Consider the following 19,792-nt stretch of genomic DNA (forward strand, 5'->3'; position numbering starts at 1 on the left):
AAGCAGACAGCTGTCTGCACGACCATATGTCCCCTGATGACTTTAGCTGAAGTTATTGACTATCTATTGTAATGTGTGTTTGGCAACGGGGACGGTGTCTTTGATTGGGATTTTTCCGCACGGTTTTCAGCAAATAATTGTGCAAAACTCAATACGCATTCAAAAGTAGTAAAGGAATATCGCATACATTGATTCAAACTACCAAATTGCCAATTATGCTACGAAGCTAACAATTAACCAAAGCTAACAATTACAAACCGCAGCAAGAGACGAGACCTCACACCTCTGCCACACATTCTGTTTAGTCAATATTTTAACTCCAGTTTGATCTTCCTCATCACATCACAGCCAGAGTCCCTTCCTTTGCTGGAGCTAGCGTATCGCTTCATCCTCAGCCATGTGAGACACACCGCGGTGCTGTCTCTGTCAAGGACACACCAGGTCCTCCAGATCAGCAGAGGGTGGTGACACAAAGTGTGTTCAACACTCTCAGCTAAGTATAGACTGCGTGGGTCAGAGGTCAGCTCATCGTTTTTTTTCCCGAGCTGTGGCCTGAGGGACGGAGACACATGCTGTCCTAATTTCACTTTTTTTTAACTTATACGACACACTGCGCTTTTTTTTACAAATCTAATCCGACTTTGGTTATTATTAGAGTTTGGTTATAGATTATATAGTTCCAGGGATGTATACAAGAAAATATAGGAGTATAGTTTTTTTAAAAAATTTGTTTCTTGCAGGACTTTGAGAAACAGTTGATGGATGAATTAAAATAGTTTATTTTATTTTCTGAGTCCACTTATAGAGGCTTTTTTTTAGAGTTATAAAATTCTGCGATGCTATCTTGTGTATTATTCAATACTTTTCTTAGTTCTAATTTTTCTTAATTTTTTTTGTGGCTTTTTTTGCCTTAGAACCTGCAGCTGTAATTCTTTAAAACACGTGCCCGTTCTTGATTGGTCCAACAGATGTTCGTCCTTCAAGTGTGTTTTAACACAACTTTTTGTCAATTGTCTAAGTACACGCATTGTGCAAGAACATGACAAAAGGATCAACCGGTTGACTGGTCGGTGTTTTACTGCAAAGACGTGAAGTTGTCAGACAGAAGAACGAGGACAGAGGCAGTAAATGGACAGAGGGAGTGAAGGAGAGTTGAAGGTGAGAGGAAAAAAAGGGAGACAGAGAAAGAGGAGACACTGGGGAGCTTCTCTGTGTGTGTGTGTGTGTGCTGTTTTATGATGCACACACACACACACACATGTCAGATTAACCCTAACCCTAGCAGCGCTCCTTCTCGCACATGACCATAACCTCTTCAAACTTCATTTGAAAACACACTTGAACACACACACACACACACACACTCTCATCCATAAAAGTCCGTCTCAGCAGCAACATAAAGCAAACTGTCGTCACAAGGATTATACTGCTTCTGTCTTTGCAAACAGCAGGGGGCGAGGGAGGGCCTGGCATGTGGGGGCGTTAATTTGATGTTGTGTATTTGTGTGTATTTGTCGGCTGTCCACCAGGGAGGGAGGGAGGGAGGGGGGTTAAAAATACAAAGAAACACACACACACGAGAAGCCCCCCGCAACTGCGTGTAACCCACTGCACTCGTTTTGATATGAGCTAATTGGCTTCAGTGTTTAACACAAGCCTGAGAACGTCCTCGCTTTAAACCAGTGCTTCATGTTTAAATAAAACAGTCGTTGTTTTGGTGAAAGATCTCTGGTTCTGAAGGATTGTTTAAAGTGCATTTCTGAAACTCTGGGATGATGAAAAGAAAAAAAGAAAACCCAAAGATGGATTACTGATTATTTAAAAAAAAAAGTCCATTCAAACTTCATTTATTTTTCTCCGTCACCCGTGCTGCCCACAGTCACAAAGCTCATTCACTCAAGTGTTCTCTGACAGGGCCGCCTGCCTAGATTAGGTGTGTTTTCCTGTCACCCCATTCCTTACTCCGTCTTCACGCGGTTTAGTTCTCTCACTGTCTTCACCTTCAGCACTGAATCCCTGTATCTATAATAAATGTGACAGGAATGTCAGGTTTGACACGTCGCTATCAAACAGCTTCGTCCTTAAAATGTCTTTGTCTAAGCAAAGCTTTCCTTTCCTTTCCTTTCCTATCTTATCCTCTCCTTTCTTTCCCTTGTCTTTCCTTCACTATCCTTTCCTTTCCCTAAAGTTCCTTTTCTTTTCTTTTCTTTTCTTTTCTTTCCTATCCTATTCAATCCTTTCCTTTCCTTCCCTAACATTCATCCATGTTTATCAAATACCGACGGCATCATCAGTTTTCCATGTTTCTTACTGCACAATAACGTATAGTTTAAGTGAAATATTTCGTTCCTTACTGTCAGCCAGCCCTCGGGATTTCCTAATCTAATAGAAAGCGTCGTTGACTTCGGGGGAGTGTATAGTTCACTGTTCTTTCATCCTCACCCTCCCTCCGCCCCTACCAAAATGTCAGCTGGTTCTACAATCTGGTCTCTGAAATGATGGAGAATGAACAAAAAAATAAAAGGTGACACAAGACGGAGAAGGATCGTCCGAAAGGTGGTCGTCAAAGAAAAGGTCGAAAGGTTATGAGCCCGAGAGGATGAGTAAATGAAGAGTGAACAGGAGGTGGACAGAGTGGTTTGTCCAGAGAGCAGGCTAAAGGTTGGGAAGAAGTGAAAGAGACAAAAGGCCAGGGAAAAGAGGAATGATCAGCACTAGGGTTTTCTTGAAAGGAAATGCGTGTTCGGTGAGCAGAAATAACGCGAGCTGAGGACGTCTGACTTTCAGTAAAGCAGGCAGATGTCCCCACACAATGACTGTGATCACTCGCGTTTTGGCTCTTTGACCTTTTTAAGGACTCGTCAAGAGCTGAAAGTAACTAAAAACAGCAAGACTTCTACTTCTGTTATATTGTTTACTCGAAGACTGCATGGAAATAAAGCTAATAATAATAATAAATAATTTACATTGGAAGTTTGGATTATTATGTACCACATACAGCGAGAACAAAAACGAATCTTGTGTTTGCCGCAGAGGAAAACGGGAAGTTTTAAAAACTCAAACGGCAAAATAAATAACCCCGCTAATTAACGAAATTGAAAATAGTGATCAGTCAAACTGAGTTGTTGGCCCCCGGAGCTAGAGTGTAATTAGGCGGACGCTCCCGAAGCATTTTAGTTAGGATAGTAAACCACTGGTGTTTCAGTCAAGGGTTCCTGTGTGTGAAACAGGTCGTGAAGATTAGGACAGATCAGACAGACAGGTATCCTAGCAACCTAATGCAGGTTGCATGTTTTTTTTTTTTTTTGTTAATACAAAATTTTTGGTTTATCGTAGTGTAAAAAAAACAATATTGTTTTGTACAATTTACTTACTACAAAAAAATATAAATATTAATAATATCTCGATATCATTATCTGTGTGTAAAGCTTTTTGGAAAACACAAGTCTGAGTCGGTGATCCACAGACGACCAACAACTACATGTGACACTCATTTATTTTTACTTTTAAACACCCATTTCTTAGTTCCAGTGACTGACATTTCTACTGTAGTCATTCTACTCCTCCGTCTGTCCTTAAAGGGACAGGACATTCTGTGGCATGACTGCGGAGCGTACACTCCAAATGCCCATAAAACTGAACGAGGTCATTACTTTATATGACACGGTGCTTATTTTTAGAAAATGTCTGCAGACTCAACCTGGTCAAAAACAATTCAGATCATTCCTCCGGAGGTCAAGTCTCAGGTCAAGTCCTCAGCTGTGTGTGTGTCAAAGTGGCTGACCTTTGTCAACCAGAAGAAATCAATAAACATCAGCTGATTAATCGTGAGAACATGTGAGAACATGTTCCTTCAATTTAAATTCTGTGTCGGAGGAAACATGCTGGAACAGGAGTGGATCAATGCTGTGGTAGCCATCCATCCATCCATCCATCCATCCATCCGTCCATCCATCCATCCATCCATCTTTCCTCTATTTCATTGACAGCTGCTCCCAACAATGCTTTTCCATGAATAAGGAGCTTTGTTTCCCCGGCAACTCATCTTTTATGGCTTCCTACGCTCCTGTTGACAATCCTTATCCTGGTGAGGCTGCATGATGCAATGGCAGCAGTAGCCGTGTTAATAGTTACACCAGGCGGTGGGTTTAAAACTAAACTGCACTCACGACAGACGTTAAATAAGTACGACAGGCTTAACGAGGTTAGTCTGCGACAGGTCGACCAGAACGTGGGAGAAGAGACGGAGGGTGGAGGGAGAAATGGATGAGTGAGGGGCCAGGGAGGGAGGAGAGAGAGTAAAAGTGAATAAATTCTCTTCACTTTACCGTGCCCTTGCTGAGGCGGCTCATCTTCGGCAACTTTCTCTGTGATGCCCCATAAAATGTTTATGTAAATATCCCCTTCCTCTTAACCTCTGACTGTCTGACTGTCTGTCTGTTTCTGTCCCTGTCAGGTGGTGTTTGCTGATGCTGTAACCAGTGTGTGGAGCTGACAAGCCCTGGTGAATGCAGTGAGGTGTTTCAGAGGGACGAACACAAGCAAAGGTAAGGCTAGGAAATTATGGACCAAAAACAAAAAAAAAGAAGGATGGAATGAAAAGAAATAAGAACAGGATCAGGTAGAGCAACAAAAGTTGGGAAAAACTGGTTTAGACATGAAGGGAGAAGAAGGACGAGAGCAGGACGAGAGCAATCCCAGAATACAGTGCTGCCGCCGAGTGGATCGGATTTACGGGCCAGTGAGCGAAATCCCCGTCAGCTGGGAGAGATCATTGTGTTTAAGGAGAGAGAAGATGGTGGAAGGAGGTCCAGATAGTATTACTGGTGCGATAATAGAGGTCAGACGCCATTTTTGTGTTCAATAAATCCACACTGATGAAGCTCTTCAGCTGCAACAGGAGGGATCTTTCAGCCTGAGCTGAAAGGAGTGAGTGAAGATGTGATTGGACCAGGTTTTACTTCTCAGCCCTCGCTGAGGGCCTGGCCTGTGTCTTTGTTGAGACTGGAGGAGGCCTTTGGTTCGGATTCTCTCCAGCCAGACTACAGATGAGAGCCGTGTGCTGCACGGTCGCAGGAGAGAGGCACTTAGGAATTTAGGAATCGCAAATCCTGCCTTTTGAGTTCCCTGTCTTCACAGCCAAAGTCGTCGTCGCTAACACAGAAACAGAGCCTCAATAAAATAACAAACTTCCAGAGTCCCACTTACTCAACCTACTTAACGACATCTGCAGTCGGTACGTTACGTTAGCATCACATCGGATTGTAATTTCGACCAGAACAAACCTAATTCTCTTGTATCGATTCAAAACGGCTTTAAACACTCCTCTGAGATTTAGGTCCGTATCACCGTGACGGCATTAGGATGTTGCTACAGATATGAATCTCATCCCAAAGGTGTTGTATCGACTGAGCGCTGGAGGAAGCTAATTTAGCTGCAGCAAGTTAATGTCATGTTCGACAAACATGCTTCAGGTGACGGGATGTTTGTCGGCAGGTACTCTGAGTGGGCCCATGACACCGTAGCTACCGTCCAAAAGCCATGCTTTTATGTTGTTTACCCTCTTTACTCAGAACTCAGATCTAGGAATGAGTCAAGGACTGGTTTCTAATCTTCCCTTTTTCCTCCTTTTGCTGAACCATTGCAGATTATAGCCTCACTTTTTTCAGTTTGTCACTGACAACAGCGGCTCAGTTCGGCCTTCTGTTGCTGCGGCCCATCTGCTCCGAGGTTTTGTTGTGTATTTAGATGTGCTCTTTTGGCAGACCTAGGTCATTACCAGTAGCTAGTTAAGCTACCGTTTGCTTCCCCTGTTAACCGAGCTGTTAACATCTGGTTGTTTAGCACAGAAGGCTAACACATTTGCTGTTGAATTAAACCGATTAAATATTTACTTTAACCGCAGCAAAGGGAGTGTTAATGAATAAGAAGCGAGGGATTCGTCTTAATTGTTCCTCAAGTTCATACGTTCCATAAATGTCTCTCTGGATTTAACTCGAAAGAAGCAGTTACTGCAAACGTTAAGGGTGACAGCGCGAGATTAAATATTGAACTAGTCTGCCCACGAGTATCACAAAACATTGAACATTGATAGTGTGAATATAAAAAAGTATAGGTGTTAGCTAGCTATCTGTCACAGCACAATGAACCACAAACCCCAGAAATGCTGACAGTATTTTCTTTTGTTCTGCATTTATGGGCATTTAGGTTTACAACTAAACCTAAGCTAAAATCTTAGCCCAAAGACTCTGATCACCCTGATCGTGCTAAGCATATTTGTTCTCCACGATCAGCGCGTTTCACGTTTTGAAAGTGCTGGGCCGTCAGAGGGACATGACAAAAATGTGCAGTAGCAAATCAGGACCTGAGTATTAGACAAAACTGCTGCTTCTGCTGTGAGGTGGCGAAAAAGAAGAAGTGAGGCAGAGAGGAGCGTTAGCGGGGATAGTTCTGAGGAATCCATTTTGACGTCAAAGACCAAAAGACAAAAATTGTTTTTTTTTTCTGATTTTTCTTTTTTTTAACAAATATAAAACATGTAGACATGCTTTAAGGCAACACAACCAGAAGACAAAGGCAACAGTCAAACAAACTGCGTGGCCGATGGCGCCGTCTTGCACAGAGCAAAATGAGAAACCACATGCCTTTAAATAGACCGAAAAAGAGAAGTGTGAAGTGGACGGAGATGCACACTGAAGGGCAGAGTTTTATGTCAGCTTTCGATTAGACGAGGAGTGAAAACCAGCGGCTCTGCAGGACCGCGTCGACGGCTAACGGCTACGGCAAACTGGGATTTACCTGGAGCAACGGCAATTTTTGCAAAGCACGACTAACAGGAAGGAGACGGGGAGGTCAGAGAGAGAGAGAGAGAAAGAGAAGTGACAACAAGTGAGAGCAAAAAGGGGGTAAGGAGAGAGGAGGGTGATTTTTTTTTTTTTTTTCCGCATTTCGACGTTCTGAATATGTGCTTTGTTAAAGGGTGATTCATGTTCAGGCGGCAGAGATAAATGACTGGGATGGCTCAGCTCGATGCCTTTTCTTTCCCAGCGTCCTTTGCTGAGACGAGCAGCCCGTATTGCCAGGCCAACAGTATCCTGGCAACCATCAGCAGAGCTCTGCTCTCTGGCTAGACCACATGCTGCTGCTGCTTGACCAAGTAGATGCGTAGTACTGTGCGTGGGATTGCGCTGCTACCGCACACACGCACCTATTCTGGTGTCAGGGCACTTTCTGTGAACATTTCTGCCCACGCATTTGCCTTTGTAATCATCATAGTCGCGGCTGGAGATGTTCATGCGTTATTCATATATTCATAGGTGGTGGAGCAGGTGGGTCTGAGACTCAGGGTGTGTGTGTTTTACACCGTCACACTCTGGGTTTGCAGCAGTGACTCAGCTTACGTCTCTCTCTCTCTCTCTCTCTCTCTGTCTTGTCCTCCTGAGACATATTAATGATAGACACACAATACAGTAGCTGCAGCGTGTGTCTGAAACCTCAGAGGAGAGTATCCGAAAGCTGTCTCAGCGACAGGAGAGCGTAACTCCATCCCGTCTTTATCTTCACTCCAGTGCTGCATTGCAACACCCGTTCTTGCTGAGTAATACCGAGAAGACCGTGGCCTTTTTTTTTTTTTGGTTTGGTTTTTTGTGCAGGAGTGTGGCATCTCATAAACATGCTAATGCTGGCTATAAATCTCACTTGAAAGGTCTGTGCTGCGAGCTAACCAATACCGAAACACCCGCGGTGCAGCAGAGGAAGTGAAACTTTGTGTCTGTGTTACTTCAGAAGGAACTCTATGATCGAGACGGGGCGTAGGAAGAATAAGGACCGCAAATACAGTCGAAAGATAGTGTATTTATGCAAAGAAACCGTCGATAAGGTGAAAGTGCAACGGTGGAACTTTAAAAAAAAAAGCAAATTTCTAGTAAACCAAACCAGATCTTTTGATATTAAGTGGCAGGATGTTGAGAAAAAAAAAACAATTTTTTGTTCTCAATTACAAATGCCTTTCAAAATAAAAGTCTATGGAGACATTTGTATGCAAAATAAAATAAAATAAAAATAGATAGATTTCTAAAATGGTCTAAAGACATTGAAACTGCTTGTAATAAAGCAAAATGTAGCATCACATAGGTGAGGCTGAGCTGGAGGTGGAGGAAATGAAGAGGCTGCGATCACTACGAGGAGTTTGACAAGGATGTGAGAAGATATGATAAGATTAGAGATTAAGAGATTGAGTCAGAGAAGCAACGTTCGGACGCTTCGGACATCTGCCAAAAGGAAGGTCATCAGTGCAACGAAAAAAGGGGGAAAAAATAGACCCGGGGCAGGAGGAAAAGACAGGAACAGGAAGGAAGATTCATGGGCTTCATGAAGGACATGAAATGGATAGGAAGAATTTGAGGAAGACGATATGATACTGTTACTGTACTTTGAACAAAATGTCTCAGAACTTCAATTTAAATACTGGAAATAGTCTGATATCCACCAGGCTCATATGGATATATCTATATATATGGATCCAGTATTGGCTGTTCACTACACTAACATGAGGGAGTGCGTAGACATGTCTTCTCCACACATCTGACACGCCGTCTAATCTGATAAAGTTGGCGTCGTCGGTTTCATAAAGTGCTAGCGTGAAGCGTCAAAACCCAAGTACAGACTGCCGTGCGTGAACAACATCAGGACAGAGGAGGACGTACCTACAGGAGCAGGCTATTATTAGGTTACTACAGTAATAGAAATGGATTGAAACCATCGCCCGGGTTTACTGACTCCCACTGAGTGTTCTTAAACGATTCAACGCTGGACCTTCTGTAATTTAATACAGCGTCCGTCAGGCACTGGATACCAGCTGTGATCGGTGTCGTCGTCCGAACGACTGGAATGTCTGACTTTGCTCAGGACGTTTTCCCTTTGGGGAGGAGGGGACTGGGGGACGGGGGGGCTGAAACAGATGGATGGATGGAGGATGAGGGATATAATTAGACAGCAGTGCAGATGGGTGAAAAACTAAAACAATCACGGCCTGCTGTGTTCTCCATGTGCATGTTTTGTCTGTGCATGTGGGTTGCCAGGATCCGTGGTACTGTATGCATTTTTTTGTTGTCTCCTCCCGTCCAGGTCGCCAGCCATGGGGAACCTCATTAAGGTCCTTGGCAAGGATTTAGAGAACTGTCCACATTTTTTCCTGGACTTTGAAAGTAAGTGAGCGGCGGGTCGTGTGCACGTGTCCGTGTGCTTGAACTGTGAGCCCACGTGTGTGTGTGTGTGTGTGCGGGAGAGGAGGTGTTGACGGGTGTGGCCAGAGGAGGTGTCGTTACGGATGTGACGCGGTCATGATGTGATGATGTGCTGACGTGGGTGTGGTTCCTCATGACGACTCTGTAGTCCCACTCTTCCTGCACCAGTTAATACACGATGGAGATTGTAGTAACGAGGCAGCGACACGCAGGGCTGTGATTGGTCAACAGTGCGTTGCCGCGAGCGGAAAAGATGGTCAAAAATTTAACATATATATAAATAAAATAATTTTAGAATAAATATATTTATATATAAAACAATCATTTAAAAATACAATTATTAAAAATAAAAAATATTTAAAAAATTAAAAATAAATATTATCACATTAACCTTAACGATATTTTCAATTTTAAAATCAATAAACTTTTTCCAAAGGAAATCAATTTCCCTTTAAGATTCTCACTGGTTCATTTAAAGGGACAGACCTCCCACTTGTATTCATCAATTTTTAATTCAATGAATATAAAAGAATCTACTTGTCATTTGTTATGCTAAGATATTTATAATTTTATATTATCATTTTCCTACAACACCATGTCTGCTTTTAATTTTTTTTAGAGTTTAAATTGGGATATTTTCTTAGTTATCAGGGTTAACAATATATAACTGTAGTATTAGTTATATCCAATTTTTTTTTTAGAAATGGAAACAAATTCAAATTTGAATTGGACTCATTCAAATTAAAGGCAGGACTTTTATAATGAAACCTAAATCGAGGAGTGGGATTACAGAGGCTCTGTGTTCACACTGCCATTCTTCACCCAGGACATTCTTCCATCATGTCATTCCAGCATCCAGGCACCCACCCCGACACTTTCAGTTCTCACGAACCACACACACACACACACACACACACACGTCCACACAACCCACCACGCCTCCCCCCCTCCATCACCCACACACTTTTCCCCTCTCTCTGTTCCAGGAGGCTCATGGGAAACCTCCTGAAAGTGCTGGCTTGCGCCGAACTTGAGCATGGCCCAATAGTTTTCCTTGACTTTGAACGTGAGACCATCCGCTTCTTATTTCTTTATTTTTGACTTTTGGTTTGTGTCCTTTTTCTCTACGTTGCCTTTTGCTTTTCCTTCCTCCTCATCCCATCACCGGCGGCCTGTCACTGTGCCACATCCACTTCCCTTTTTGAAATTCTTTTCTCTTTTCCTCACCTCCTCCATTCCCCACAGACTGGCATTTAAAGTCAATCGGCGTGGTCTTGGTATAGCGTCCTACTCACGCACTCCCCAGTGTACGAGGAACAGACGGACGCGTCACCCCCTCAGCTTCAAAAATAAACATAAATGCCAGTGTTGTGCGACTCTCTCCGTCGTTTGGGGATGACGACGGCTGTTTTAAATAATCGTCCATCGTCATCCCACCACCTCCTTATCTCCTCCTCTACGTGTGTGCGAGCGCGAGTGTGTGTGGCACTAAACAATGTGTGTGTAAGACGTTGAAAGTGAAAAAGAGAAGTACTAAAAGGTCACCATCTGAATAATGCCAACCTGACTTCCTCTGTTCCCGTCTTTTCCACTCAGTGGAGTTTTCTGCATCATCCATCTTAACAGCTCATTTAACTTTTAGTACAATTTTAACCTCTTCTTCAAGGAACAATTCCATCGTGGTATAACCCAAGACTAAATATTCACATTATTATGAAAATTATTCAAATGTCATTTTTCCCCTTGCTCCCCTGAATCCACCTTAAAAAGCAAAGGTCAAAAAAAGGTGAAAGCGCTCAGGGAGAGCGAGCCTCTACCGAGAGTCGACGTTATCTCGGGAGGTTAACTACGGTCACAGAGTGAATCCAAATAAATGTTACTCTGGATCACTACTGATGCTGACCTTTCCCCTCCCTGTGCAGCAGCCAACGTCTACAGATAATGCAATTTAAAACGGTCCCTAAACTCCTCACATGCAGACAGACATCAAACCAGACCACTGTGTTTGGGTACGGCCCCTTACTAGTAGCTAGTAGCATTGTAACTTAGCCAAATAGCTTACACCACAGGTTTTTATACAACTAGCAATGGAGTCAAACTCATGCAAGTATCCAAGCTGAGAGAGGAAAAAAATTTACATATTGGGTAAAACGGCTAAAAGCTAGGGGAATTATAGTCGATCTAGAAGGTAAATAAATAAATATTTTTTTCTTCATTTATTTCATATTTCCAGACTACTTTTTCCACAGAGTAAGCTGTTAAGATGGATTTGCTGTATTTTACATTTATTTCTAACATATTCCTCTCCCTCATTAACAGCTGGTTTCTTCTTTCACCATTGCACTGTGTACAGTATTTTTACAGCATGTGGGGGAAGAGCCGATATCCGACACACAGCAACAACCGTCTGAATTTTTTTATAATTAAGTATAAGAAACCTGGGTCGAACGGAACAAAACTGGAATCAGACCGTTAACTAAACTAAAAGTAAAGCAGTACGTGAAATGTACGTGTATTTAAGATGGAAGTGGAACCATTTCCAATAGAGGAAACCGTCACTGGTTACCTGACGAGCAAAACGTAGTCAAATGAGTCATGAGATATGTTTAGGTGAAATCAGCTTCCTGTTATTATTTACTTGAAAAACTCTCTGAGGGACAGAACGGACGTCAAGGCTACACATCTGTCGGAAACGCCAGGTCTTTGTAGTGTGAAGATAAAGAGGTCCGTAATTTGGAAATATTCAGGTTGAGGAAATCAAAACTACGATCGCATAAAAGTACTCTTTTGCCATTGGACACCCACCAAATTAAAATATTCATCAGCAAAGATTTTATTATTTTTTATTGTTTATTTAAGTTCACAGTGAACTTAACAAACACAATTACAAAATTAAAAAAAATGTAATTGGGCTAATATTTGCGAAAAAACATACATCGCATCAGATTTTAACTTTTTTTAGGGCTGGTTAAAAACACCAGAGATTTTTTTTTCCACGCAATTTGGAGAAGAAAATCAAGTTTAGAATCTCGAAGTCCTTAGAGTCTGTCTCATTAAAACAGTTTTGAGGGGTTCAGTGGGTAAAAATAACAAGCAGCATCTCGACTCACACTCAGTGATTTAAACAGACCCGAAGAGGTTTTTAAAAATATGTGAACAGGGATGACTATTTTAGTTGTTTATTTTAGCAAAAAAAAAACAAGGATGAAAAATAAAAAAAATGCTAACATTTTTTTTTTAACATAAGAAAAAACACACACCTGCCCTCTAACAAAATGAAACGTAACAGACTCACATCATATTTGTATCTTGCCCTCTAGGATAAACATAAACATCTTCCAGTTTTTTCCTTAATCATTAACCTCCTTTTTCCCCTTGCTCTCATTTTCGCCCCTCCTCCTCCCTTCGATGTTTTCATGTCCACACCACACTTTCACTTCCCCCTTCCTCTCTCCCTCCTCTCTGTTCCTCTTTCCTCTCTCCCGTCTGTACCTTCCTACCTTCCTCCTCTCCCAGATGCCCAGCCCACAGAGGCAGAGACTGCCGTGTGGAACCAGGTCAGCGCTGTGCTGGAGGAGGCTCATGGGATCTTAGCTGAACTGCAGTCCTACAACGGAGCGGGCCAGGAGATAAGAGAAGTGAGCATGAAGCAGTTGATAAGTGCTGATGGGCCGCAACATGGAGCTTGTGCTTGACGTTGTACAGTAAATGGTAAAACTACACGCTGTTTACTTTAATTTAAAAAAATAAAAAAAAAAATAAAAAATGCTGCGGATGTGCTGACTTTGAAGAGCAGTGCGGTGCAGTATGTTCACATTTCCTCCAAGTCATAGTAAAACCGACCATTTCCCTCTGCAGGGCGAAGAAAAAAAAAAGCTCCCTGCACCCTGCTCAGCAGTCGGCTTTGCTCTGTTTGGTACCAAATAGTGCTGAATCGCTCTCTTTCCTTGCGTCCTTCCTAGCAGCCTTGTTATCCTCTCGACTGTATTAAACCAGATGTAACTTCTTCTGCTCATGTTTTTTTAAATTAGCTAAAATTGTCAAACATGCTAATTCAAAAAAGAGGCGTAAAGTGGATGCTGGACTTAAACATCGTGTGTTTCTGCTCGCAGGCCATACAGAACCCAGGTGACCTTGCACTTCAGGAGAAGGCCTGGAATGCAGTATGCCCCCTGGTGGCAAAACTGAAAAGATTCTACGAATTTTCCCTCCGCTTGGGTGAGTCTCACCATCACACACACACACTGACATACACACACAATCTGTTTTGAAAAGTGAAATCTCAGCTCAGGCCTAAATCAGGAACACGTTCACTGTTGGCTATTAAAGGTGCAGTATGACAATATTTACTCTGTTTACCTTAACTCAGGTTAACCCTATGTGACTTCTGTGGGTAAAAAAAAAAAAAATCACGATGTGCGAAAGTGAGAACGTTTACATTGGTTTCACACATTAATAATGCATTCGCCACAGTGACAGCGACAGCTGTTCAGCAACTCCAGCAGGGATAAAAAAAGTGCGATTCGCTCTGTAAGTGACAGACAAACAGACAAAAGCACTGACACAGGCGGCGCAGTGTAGATTCTACGAAGAAGTCTCAGAACAATTTTTACAAAACGGTTATTCCTGAAACTCCCAAACAAATAAAAGACTTTAATTATAACAATTATATATAATTATATATAAAAAAACATTATAACTAATATAGCAATTTCAAATGTGTTTTTTTTTTCAACACATCTAACCTGCCTTTCAGCCTCGGCCCTCGTCACTACTGCGGTGATGAATTTGTGTTCGGCCATAAAAAATAATGAATCATGTGCCGAATAATCCAACATGATGTACCACATTGTGTCGGTGCAGCAGCAGCATCGGTGTACACATACACGACAACGCGCGCACATTATCGATGATGTTGTCACAGCTGTCTCTGCAGCATCCTGATGGTTGCTAGGGAAACAGTGGTACTTAGTAACCTGGCAGAGGGAGGAACGAGAGAGAGAAGGAAGGAAAGAAGGAAGGAAGTGTGCGCAGAAAACCACTGCTAATGCTAATCTGCCGTCAATTATCAATGCTTAGCATCACGATGACGTATCAGACCTCAGGTATCTTTACGGAGCAGACGTGTCCGTCTGATGTCTCAACAGACGACAGGACCGTCATGTTGAACACAAGATTATTGATTCCGTGTTTGCTCCCTTTCGGTTCACATGATCAAAGCGGCCACCAATATCTGCTGAAGTATTTCTGCGTCCCTTTGTAGTAGTATTCTGTCCATACTTTTTGGACATCGCCCTCAGTGAAGACAGCAGGAGGGCGAGATAGAGGAGGGGCTGGTGGTGGTGTTTGTGCTCCAGACCCCTCACATGAAACACTCGGAGCGCTGTATTTATAAAAGGACCTCATGCATTTTTAATGCAGAGGAAGGGACGGGCCTCAGGAGACCGCTGCACACCACCTCAGAGGTCTGGCTCTGCTCTGTGTGAAAATGAACGTGAACGTTAACAATTTAAAGTCAAGAATAAACTCCAGGACTGATCTCAGTGCTGCAAATTAAAAAGAAAAACCCAGAATAGTCAAGTCATCTGGCTCTTTTTTCTCCCTCCGTGCGAAGCTCCAATTTGTCATTTCACATAATTTACACCATGTTTTACAGCGCTTAACACGAGCGCCGCGTTGCAGCAAGACAAATTCGGAGAGTTTCTGCCGCTACATGCAAATAGCTCTCCAGTTATAATTAGTCACGGCAGCGCCTTGACCCAAATGCCAACATTAGCTTGCAAATGTGCTCACTGTACAAAAAAAAAAAAAAAAAAAAACTATTTTCATATTTACCATCCCAGTTCCAGAATTTGGAGGCCAACGCTTCTATAATTAGCACACCGGGTAAACGAATATTTCACATTTTTTATGGATAAATTACAGTTACAGTTTCCTCCCTAGCCCAAAACCAACACCGCTACACCGAGACACGAAGTCGCTTTTAAACCATCAACTCTACGGCAGATATACGAAGGAGAGGTTTTATAAAAAGGATTTCAGAGGGAGATCGGAGATGAAGACTCCGCGTCTCAAAAGAATAAAAAATCTGAAGGTGTGATGTCTCACAGTAGGACACTGTCAATCGTCTGTAGCCCGTCTGTAGTCAGTCACGCCTGAGGCTGTACCAGCGTATCACAGCAGGGAGTCGAACTGCACCCTGATTGGTCATCAAGGCTTGGGATAACATTTGGAGAACTGTTTTCTGAAACGTTTTTTTTTTTTTTTTACAGAAAATGCCCTGCGCAGCCTGTTGGAGGCGCTCACAAGCCCACCCTACGCTCCGATGCAGCATCTGGAGAGAGAGCAGGCCCTGGCCAAGCAGTTCGCTGAGATCCTTCACTTCACACTTAGCTTTGATGAACTAAAGGTGAGGGGGGGGGGGCTCTACTTCTCTGCTCTTGTTTATGTAAATCAATACATCCGATATAAGTGGACGACAGAAACATTTATCTGCTCCTCCGCTACGTCACAGATGACAAACCCAGCCATTCAGAATGACTTCAGCTACTACAGGAGGACCATCAGTAGGAACCGGCTGAACAACCAGCAGGTGGAGCTCAAATAATATTTGTATCAGTACGTGTTTTTCTCTTTGTTTGTTTGGGTCCATTTATATCCATCTGTTCCCCTCTTGCACGCAGCTGGAGGCAGAGAACGAAGTGAACAACGAGATGGCCAATCGGATGTCCCTGTTTTACGCCGAGGCCACGCCCATGCTCAAGACGCTGAGCAACGCCACCACTAAGTTTGTTTCAGAGGTACTGCTACGTCTAAGTCCCCCTTCGTCCCCGGTTCGGTCGAGTACTCATTTCGGGGGCCGTTTCACTATAATGGAAAAAACATTTTGTCATCAATTTCCGTCTGTCACAATATGTCAGTTCAGACGCAGCAGAAATTTTCCAACTTCACACCTCAGTGCTTTTTCAACGGAGCAGAAATCCCGCAAAGACTTTCGGGGGGTTCATAAACAATTCAGAGGACATGTTGGGTCAGAGATGCTTTTTAGCAAAGTCACTCTCAGGCCCTGATGCTTCACTGGATTCTGAAGATATGATCTTTCTCCCCCTTGTGGTAGAACACGGTATTTAACTGTACTGTACAGTATACTGATTTTTTTTTTTTTTCAGAATAAGACCCTGCCCATAGAGGACACCACGGACTGTCTGAGCACCATGGCCTGTGTGTGCCGTGTCATGCTGGAGACTCCGTGAGTGTTTCCAAAGTTTTCCCTTCCCTCCTTCATCTTCTTGTCTGAAGACATCTTTACATTTTCCCTCCGCTCTTTCTTTGTACCCAGGGAATACCGCTGTCGGTTCACCAACACGGACACCATGCTCTTCTGTATGAGAGTGATGGTGGGCGTCATAATCCTCTACGATCACGTTCATCCCGTCGGAGCCTTTGCGAAGACCTCCAAAATCGACGTGAGTGTGTCACAGATTCGTGTTAAATAACACATTTTTTAAAAGCTACTTTGGACAAATTACTTTTCAATTTACTACCCCGGGGCCATCCACTGCAAAACGCAAAGGCGGGAATTGCTTTGATGAGCTTTCCTGATGTGTATTTATCAGCCTCGCCGCAGCATCACAGTGTGCTGTGAAACGCTTCGACTTAACAGGCCGTTAAACCTGCAGGTGACGCCGCTTCACTCTGCTGTCGGATAGATTTGAATAGACTTTGACGAGAAAAAAAAAAAAAAAAAAACTGTTGAGGAAGTTTAAGTGGACGGATTTATGTTTTTATATTGGTCCCAGAATCAGTACGACGACAGTTTATCGCTCGGGGCTGTAAATGGCAGGTTGTGTTTGCTACGGCAGCAGGAGACGAGGAGGCGGGAAACCGCTGACCTTTGTCTGACCCCCTGCCTTTGTGTGTGACAGATGAAGGGCTGCATCAAGGTGCTAAAAGAGCAACCGTCCAACAGCGTGGAGGGACTTCTGAATGCACTGAGGTGAGTGTGCAGCAAAAATTTGTGGGAAATCAAAAAATAAAATAAAAACTCACAAACGCGTCCCTCTCTTTTTTTCAGGTATACGACACGACATTTAAACGATGACAGCACCTCCAAACAAATCAGGGCCCTTCTGCAATGAAAAGAGAAGAGGAAGGACAGGAGAGGAGAGGAGAGGAGAGGAGAGGAGAGGAGCGCACTTGAAGGAGAAGAGAAAGCCGAGGAGGAAACAAATACCAGTGGCTGATTCACCTGTTCGTTTACAAAGAAAGAAGAAAAATTGTGTCCAGTTTATGAGTGACTTGATGAAATAGGAAGAGGAGAGTAATTATATATATATATATATATTGTCAGCTGTCCATCATTCTGTCTCTCATTTTGTAAAGTAAGAAGAAAAAAAAAAAAAAAGAAAAAGCAAGAAAAAGAAAATATAGATATATATTAAAAATGAAGCGAAACACGAGCAGCGGATGAAAAGTAGGTAGTTTAAAGAATCTATATTGAAGAATCTACGGTCAGATCTGAAGCAAAGCAGAAAATCTATTAAAAAAAAAAAAAAAGAGAAAAAGCCAGAAAAAGAAAATATAGATATATATTAAAAATGAAGCGAAACACGAGCAGCGGATGAAAAGTAGGTAGTTTAAAGAATCTATATTGAAGAATCTACGGTCAGATCTGAAGCAAAGCAGAAAATCTATTAAAAAAAAAAAAAAAGAAGGGCTCTTGTTCCAACGGTAGTCTGACAAGTATTTTTTCACTCACTTTAAACACATCACCCCCGTCCCCCCAGTCCCTTCACATCAGCTCCTTTGGCTGCGATCATCACCGCGTAGTCAGGCAATATGATGGATAACCTCCGGAGAGTTGCTTCAACCCGTTTTAGTTTTCATCGTCTCCGCAGCTGAAGGGACAGAGGGAAACGTTTTTGGGCTTTTTCCCCCCACCTCGTCTCTCTATAGGTTGTGTGCTTTTCCAGTGGCACCACAAACTAGAAAATCCATCCACGTGGACTCATGGCTCTACACAGTTTAGCATTAGCCCTGCTCTGTTTCATCTCCATGGTGCTAATGTGATGTAACCGTCACAGGCCGAGCCTCATGGACGCCGTCAGGCAGGATAATGAAGGTCTTCTTCATCCACCTTCACACTGACGCGTCGAACCACATTTCCCGAAAAACAGCCGACCTGCCCTGTGTGTTCACATCAGTACGCCGGATCTGTTTTTTTTTTTTTAAAACGATGAGATCCGTGACAGTCATCAAAGGAAGTCACAGCGCGGCTAATGTCCTCACTTAGTGCCAAAGCTGATTGGTTTACACTCTTTTTACGTCATCAATCCAGCTAACATGGCCACGCGCCCCCCAACCCCCCCACCCCCCCAGGCTCGGACAGGGCACAGCGCGTTCACCGCAGATGGCGACGTGTCGCCCTTACCCCCACAGAAGTGCCGGTTCTCACCAACCAATGAAGGGTTGAGGAGGGGAAGCTTTGAGGGACACGGGTCAATCATCGTCACTACAGACAGGAAGTACAAACACGACGCGGAATTCAGAAAGTAGTGATCGACTTCGGGGAGCTATCTGAGTGTAAATACATAACACGAGTTTTTTCCTGGCATCTGCGAGTCAGATGGGGCCCTTGAGATAAAAATAAATAAATAAATAACTTCATCATCTGCATACAACTTGAGTCCTCTCTTTAAAAACGAAGGCCGATGAAATTGTGGAATAAAAACCGGAGGACAAGAAAAAAAAAAGATTTAAAACGACGTGCTGTACTTTGGATGTCTATAGACTTTAGTCTAATTTAATTTGATCTTATATTTTCTATACAGGGCTATGTGGACGAGCATATTCTGTATAAATATATCGATGGCATGTTGTAAAAGTTCTGACGGAGATGTGTAAATAAGGTGTTTTTATTCATTTCTAATTGTTCGGTGACGCTGAAACTGGATACGTGTTGTCTTTCAGAACTACCATGCGTTTGGCTTGGACCACTGGACTCGCAGTAATCATAGGTTTCAGAGTGCGCTCTCCATTTGCTTGTTATTTTGTACATTTTGTGCAACAATAAACTTGTCATTTATTACATTAGCAGCTGACGTCGTGCTGTGTCTGTGTGGGCGCAGATGTGCTGTGTGTGTAAACAGAGCAGTTACTGTCTGTACATCTGGAACATTTCTCCATTATTAATGCAGCCTTCCTGTTCAACAGCTCGGTCACGTGACCACGGCGGACCAGAATAGAACGGGTAACAGGCAGCGTCCTGGCAGGTAGAACAGTCGTCGCCACTTTTATAAATATCCTAGATTTGACAAACAAAGGTTCTCTGTTAGCCACGACTTCTCAATTGAATTAAATTTGAATAATTTGGAGCTACTCAGCTAGAATATCTAGTACTTGGACTGTTTGTATACTTCTTACTAGAACAATAACTGCATAAAGGATAAATATATCCATCTTCTTTTGCTCCTGCAGTGCTCGCCTCCATCTAACCATCTCCTTGTTCACTTTCCTTATTTCCATAAATCCTCACAGGAGTCTTACTC

General features: G+C 42.9%; 1 protein-coding gene across 9 annotated transcripts in view; it reads left to right on the forward strand.

Moving 5' to 3' along the window:
- The window catches only part of fam49al (family with sequence similarity 49 member A, like), a 24,143-nt gene extending 5,373 nt beyond the window's left edge, over nt 1–18,770 (forward strand). For 2 of the 9 annotated variants that reach the window (XM_025065057.1, XM_008332081.3), the window contains 11 exons: nt 4,457–4,547; nt 9,127–9,206; nt 12,762–12,883; nt 13,358–13,463; nt 15,518–15,654; nt 15,760–15,837; nt 15,929–16,045; nt 16,415–16,494; nt 16,585–16,711; nt 17,171–17,241; nt 17,320–18,770. In XM_025065057.1, coding sequence (XP_024920825.1) covers nt 9,137–9,206; nt 12,762–12,883; nt 13,358–13,463; nt 15,518–15,654; nt 15,760–15,837; nt 15,929–16,045; nt 16,415–16,494; nt 16,585–16,711; nt 17,171–17,241; nt 17,320–17,383 — 972 coding nt within the window. In that variant the 5' untranslated portion in view covers nt 4,457–4,547; nt 9,127–9,136 and the 3' untranslated portion in view covers nt 17,384–18,770. The other 7 variants (XM_025065056.1, XM_025065055.1, XM_025065058.1 and 4 more) reach the window with 6 other exon arrangements.
- The last annotated feature ends 1,022 nt before the right edge of the window (nt 18,771–19,792 follow it).

Source organism: Cynoglossus semilaevis, chromosome 18, assembly GCF_000523025.1.
Source record: "Cynoglossus semilaevis isolate Cse_v1.0 chromosome 18, Cse_v1.0, whole genome shotgun sequence".
Taxonomy (NCBI): domain Eukaryota; kingdom Metazoa; phylum Chordata; class Actinopteri; order Pleuronectiformes; family Cynoglossidae; genus Cynoglossus; species Cynoglossus semilaevis.